This window comes from Bicyclus anynana, chromosome 20 (assembly GCF_947172395.1).
Source record: "Bicyclus anynana chromosome 20, ilBicAnyn1.1, whole genome shotgun sequence".
NCBI classification, from domain to species: Eukaryota; Metazoa; Arthropoda; class Insecta; order Lepidoptera; family Nymphalidae; genus Bicyclus; species Bicyclus anynana.
Window position 1 is genome coordinate 11,034,710 of NC_069102.1, and position 6,000 is coordinate 11,040,709.

The 6,000-nt window shown below is 42.5% G+C and overlaps 1 protein-coding gene across 1 annotated transcript in view; it reads left to right on the top strand.

Moving 5' to 3' along the window:
• LOC112052114 (receptor-type tyrosine-protein phosphatase kappa) overlaps nucleotides 1-4,915 on the top strand; it is a 161,524-nt gene extending 156,609 nt beyond the window's left edge. The window contains exons 12-16 of the mRNA XM_052887713.1: nucleotides 988-1,119; nucleotides 1,859-1,987; nucleotides 3,782-3,969; nucleotides 4,480-4,615; nucleotides 4,776-4,915. Of these exons, the coding sequence (XP_052743673.1) occupies nucleotides 988-1,119; nucleotides 1,859-1,987; nucleotides 3,782-3,969; nucleotides 4,480-4,615; nucleotides 4,776-4,856 (666 nt within the window). The 3' untranslated portion in view covers nucleotides 4,857-4,915. The remainder of the gene's footprint in view (nucleotides 1-987; nucleotides 1,120-1,858; nucleotides 1,988-3,781; nucleotides 3,970-4,479; nucleotides 4,616-4,775) is intronic.
• The last annotated feature ends 1,085 nt before the right edge of the window (nucleotides 4,916-6,000 follow it).

Genomic DNA, 6,000 nt, shown 5'->3' on the forward strand with positions numbered 1-6,000 from the left:
TCAACAATCTATAGAGCAGGAATGTAACGGAGGTTATTTATCGGAACCGAAGGCGGAGCCGGAGTTTTTAAACTTGATTTATTGGAGTCGGAACCGGAGTCAGAACCGAAGTCGGAGGCGGGGTCAGAAGTGGTGCCAGGAGAGAGATTTTTTATTTACGGTCCAATAAAACATGAAATGAAATGAATGAAATGAAAATATACTCTATTGTACAATGTACACCACAAAGAAACATACAATACAAGAAAAAAAATAAAAAAAAAAAACATTAGTTAGTCTAATGTTTACCCGCCCGCGTCACCACATGGCTCCACGGAAGACCAGCGCTGCGCTGGTGCATCCATCACTAGCGTAGCACATGCTGAGTGGTGACCATTTTGGTACCACAAACATCATTTTTTTTTTATATATTTTTTTGGATTTAATTTAGTTTTGTTAGTTTAATATCTCTAATTTATTAGTTCACTATATTTTTAAAATTACTTTCTTAGTTTTAAAGTATTTGTTGTCTTTTGTGTAATATGTATGTGTGTGTGTCCAAATAAAATAATTTTCTTTCTTTCTTTCTTTCTTTAATATTTTTTTTATTTATTTTATTTTATAATTATAAAATAAAACATAAACAACGAAAAAAATTGGCATGTCTCCTAAATTACAAGAAATTAAATTAATTGAAATAAAAGTAGCAAATTATGCTTCGACTTCCAATTAAAACCTCCGATGTAAAAGTGTCGGCGCCGAAGTCGGAACCGAAGGTGTAATAATAATCGGAAGTTCCGACTTAACAGAGCCAGAGTCGAAGCTCCGTAAGATCCCTGCTATAGAGCTTCTGCCTTAACCTGAATAGTTTTTTGTCGGCCTCCGTGGCGCAGTGGTATGCGCATTGGACTTACAAGACGGAGGTCCTGGATTCGATCCCCGGCTGGGCTAACTTGTAAAGAATAAAAAAAAATGTTACGGCATTGTTAAACGTTTTTAAATTTCCAGGGTTACACAAAGCCCAGAGAGTACATAGTGACGGAATGGCCGTTAGTACAAACGCAAGGAGAATTCTGGTCTCTAGTGTACGATTATGAGTGCGCTGCCGTCGTGGTTCTGTGTGTGCCACAGAAAAATTCTGTAAGTTACAGGACTTTTTATTTACACTGTGTAAAAGGCTGCAAGAAGGGTTTTGGGGTTGGAAGGGTTATATGTATATTCTTTATTATCTCATAACTTCTAAACCGCTGAACAGATTTACGTAGTTAAGATATTGATAGATTTGTCTTACTAACCCAAGTGTTCTTAGATAGGTGAAATTAAAAACCAACACGACGCTTATGAGACGCTATAGACTCGGGGTGATTTTTTTTTTTTTTAATATTGCGATATGCGTATCAAAATCAAGTGCTCATTCAGAGGATTTCAAAATGGTATATCATGGCAATATTTAAAAAAACCTAGAATTAGAAAAACGTTATTTATTAATTGATATACAAAACACGCGAGGCGTATGACTAGGTGCGAGCAGCTTAGGCAGTAGGGTTTTTTTTTATTTTTGTACCAAGTTTTGTTAAAATCCGTCGAGTAGTTTCTGTAATAAACATACAGACAGACAGACAAACATTATACTGATTGCATTTTTGGCATCAGTAACGATCACTAATCACCCCCTGATAGTTATTTTGGACATATATTTCATGTACAGATTTGACCTCTCTACAGATTTATTATAAGTATATTATATAAATATAATACACAAATACTTCATCAAAGAGTGATATCAGCAGAAATGCATCAACGAAATAAATACAATTGACATGTACAGGAAGTGACGCTTTTTCGCACGAGTGAGTAAATGTGATTGTTATTGTTCCAGCAACAATACCCTCCCTTCTGGCCGGAGGGGCGGCACTCCAAGAAATACGGGCCCGTGTTCACAATAGACCACGTCTCTCACAACCATTACACGAATATAAAGACTTGGATATTTAGGATTAACAAGAAAGTAAGAATACTTTTTTTTTGACCTTTTTTCACTTACCAAATAACTTGCGATGTTAGTAACAATATTTACATCCGTTGCCGTCTAACTGCAACAATTTAGTTATAAGTTTGATTATTGATATTATGATATTATAGATTTACTAGCGGATGCCCGCGACTTCGTCCGCGTGAAACTCGATGTAAACTTTCAACTACTCCCTACCCTACCCCTACCCTACCCCTACCCCGTTTTCTAATTATTATTAATATGAACTTTATACAATAACAATAAAGCTCAAATTGACTACGTTTTAGTTACAAATCATTTGTATGTTTAGTTTTTAATTAACAAATAAAATGTATGGGTTGATCGTAGAGGGGTGAAAATTTAGGGTTGTATGTATTTTTGTATGCTGTGTCATAAAAAAATAAAAACAAAAAATTTTGCCTAAAAAATAAAAAAAAAATTTAGGGGTGGACTACCCTTAACATTTAGGGGTTTGAAAAATAGATGTTGGCCGATTCTCAGACCTACTAAATATGCACAAAAAATTTCATCAAAATCGGTCGAGCCGTTTCGGAGGAGTTCAATGTCGAACACCGCGACACGAGAATTTTATATATTAGATTAAAAATTTAAAAAAAATATTACCTGCAATCCCTTAGCCGATCTTTGCGACCGATATTTGAAATGAAGTAATAACCCTGTCGGACAACTATCAGACTTTCTGTTATCGGACGCACCAAAGTCTGAAAGATGGCTTCGAAGGAAATCGCCTACCTCCAATGTCAACCTCATTTATAATTTTCTCTAACACCATGAATGACTCACATAAACAAACTTTGAGCAGTATGATCATAAATAAATCAGTAAGCTCAAAAATTCATGTGGGCCCAAATAAAATGCTATTTATTTGTTTATATTTTAAATGATTTTTTAAATCACCATGAATATCACGTCACATACAAAAACTTTGAGCAGTATGATCATAAATAAATCAGTAAGCTCAAAAATTTATGTGGGCCCAAATAAAATGCTGTTTATTTGTTTATATTTTAAATGTTTTTTTTAAAATATGTATTTTTGAGTAAGTATTGAAAATTAAAAATCATGTATAAATAATCATCTCTCTTAAACACATATTTAAAAAGTTTAACATATGGCAACTTATGTACGGTATTTCTTTTGTCAACACCAATGTGCCATTAAAGTTTTATTGCAACGATAAATATCCAAAGTTTTCGGTTTCGACATAATTTATTTTCCATTTGTTATTCTGATTGTCCAACCAACACCTATTTAATGAATTAAAAGCATGTGGTGGAAATTTCCAAATTATTTTATCTTTTTTAATATGCGAAAATTAAAAGAATTAATGTTAGGAAGAATCTATCTGTCTTTTATTTACGTCATAGATGTATACATTTTTTATCTGTGTGTTATACAACGTATAATAGATTGTTTCAGTAATCTGAGTCTGGTATTGTTACTGGGATGAAGTTTATTAAAAAAAGAAACTTTAACGTGACAATTAGCCTACAGAAATATTATAGATAGATATAATAAGGTAGATTAATACGAGTACATTTAATCAATCAAACTTTATTGATATGTTAAATCTCATAATTATTTTAAACGCGAAAGTTTGTTTGGATGGAAACTCACGTAAAAACTACTAGATGTATTTGACTTACAATTGGAATGGAGCTAAATAATTTTTTCTTTAAATTAACAGATAGACTACTTTTTATCTCGGTAAAAATTATTGTTCATTGTTTTGTTAATAGTGTAATTAATAATAAATATTATCAACAGATCGTATCGCTCACGGAGTTGATGGCGGGGGTCAAAGCGCCCCCCAAGACAGTGCAGCTGTTCCAGCTGACATGCTGGCCCATGGGGCATAAAGTACCCTCATCCACCAATTCTCTCGTCGAACTGATGAACATGGTCGAGAGGTGGCGACAGCGCACCGACTACGGGCCCGTGTGTGTTGTGTCACCGTAAGTAACATTATTTGTTACTAGTGGACGCCCGCGACTTCGTCCGCCCTTAGACCTATTTAATCCTTACAGTAGTAGGTATCGCTGTAAAAATGAAGTAACTTCTCCGGTTTTCCCAACATATCCCTTCACTGATCTGCTCCTATTGATCGTAGCGTGATGAACAGTGAACATGCTATAACCTGGCCAGGAGTATCAAGAGTAATTGTACCAAGTTTCGTTTAAATCCAAGAATACAGAGAGAAAAAAAAAGTATTTCAGTAGTTCATAAAAGGCGGCTTTATCGCTTAACGCGATTTCTACCAGGCAACTTTAGGCTTAGGAAAACGTCATTTCACTTCACTTTATCTACCAAAAATTGTTAATTATTTGACTCATTATTACCCTAAGCCAGCCAACCCACATTGGAGCAGCGATGGTTGGTATAACCTCCATATCCCATAACGAGGAGGCCTACCCTCGAATAAAGCTGATGGTGAACCAAATTTTGGAAGTAAATAATTTCCCCAGCGACGGGCGCAGCCGCGCGGGCGTGTACTGCGCCGCCAACGCCTGCATCGAGCAGGTGATCAAGCACGGGGAGGTGGACGTGTTCCAGGCGGTGAAGACTGTGCGCCGCCACCGCCCGCAGCTCGTCGAGAACATGGTGAGTGGTCACTGGTCACCTACTGTACTGTCCTTTGCTAGGTTATGTTTAAAGCTATCCATATTCCAAAGCTTAACATGAAAGACAGTTAACAATTACCTATTTCGTTCTACTTGATTTCCTCACGCCACAGCATCTGCATTTATTTATTTCTTTGCAGACTGAATATAAATACTGCTACGATTTGGTCCTGCACTACGTGCTGCATTATTTGAGTAAGGATATGAATGAGAAGAAGTGAGAGTGCGAACTCAAGGACGAGCTCTGGTTCATCGAGTTCGGGCGCGGCGCCGCGCTGCCGACCACGCCGGAGGAGACCAGCCCCACGGCGGCGCCCAAGGACAAGCGCCCGCGGCCCGCGCGGCCCCGGCGCGGCCTGTCGCTGGACCGGCTCGTGCCCGCCGCGCGCCCGCCGCTGCCGCACGCCGTCACTGTGGACGCGCCGCGCCGCCCGCCCCGCGAGCGCCCGCCGCTGCGCCGCTCGCTGCGCATGGAGGGCGACGACGGCCTGGCCGAGGAGCGGCGCCGCGTGTTCGGCCACGGCCCGCGCGCGCCCTCGTTCGACGAGGGCGACGCCGACGAGCACGAGGAGTGCGAGTGCCGGCATTCGTTCGAGCGCTCCGGGCCGTCCACCGACACGCCCGAAGAAGACGAATACGAACCAGAGTTCGCCGCCTCCCCGCCGGCGGAGTCCACCCCCACAAACGGGAGCGCGAGCGCGCGCGGCGCGTCCGCCGACCGCGCGCTGGAGCGGCGCGACGCCGCGCTCACGCTCCGGGTGCCCTCGCGCGCCCACTCGCAGGGCGTGTTCGAACGTCGTCTGCCTAGAATTTATAAGTTAGGTTTAATGGACAAGTCCAAGCGGGCCAGCTCGAGTGCGCTGTACGAGCGCGCCGAACGTTCGCCGACCGAGGCATTCTACAACGCCACGGGCTCGACGCGTCTGAGTTCGCAGGAGCTGTTTGAAAAGTTTTGCTCAGAAGATTTCACGTCCCTGTACGGGCGGGAGGACGACCGGCGACGGAGACCTCCGCACTCCAAGTCCACCGGCAGCAGCGGCTCCGACGTCCGGCACGAGCGGACGTGCTGCCGGCGCGTGCCCTGCGGCTCACAGCCCGCCCTGACGCGCCGCCACGTGTGCCACGCGCCGCGCTCCGACCGCTCCACCGACTCCGAGGACACCTCCCCGCGGCGATCCAACTTTCGCCCTCTGCCGCTGGACTCCGAAGCGCAGCCCGCGGACGACTGCTCTCGGTCCGCGCCGCTCCTCAGTCCGGACAGGTTCGAAGCTAGATTCACGTTCGACATTTCCGAACGGAGCGAGGTCACGTCCAATCGCGACGAGACGCCCTCCGACGCGACCGAGACGCGAAACTTAACCCTGT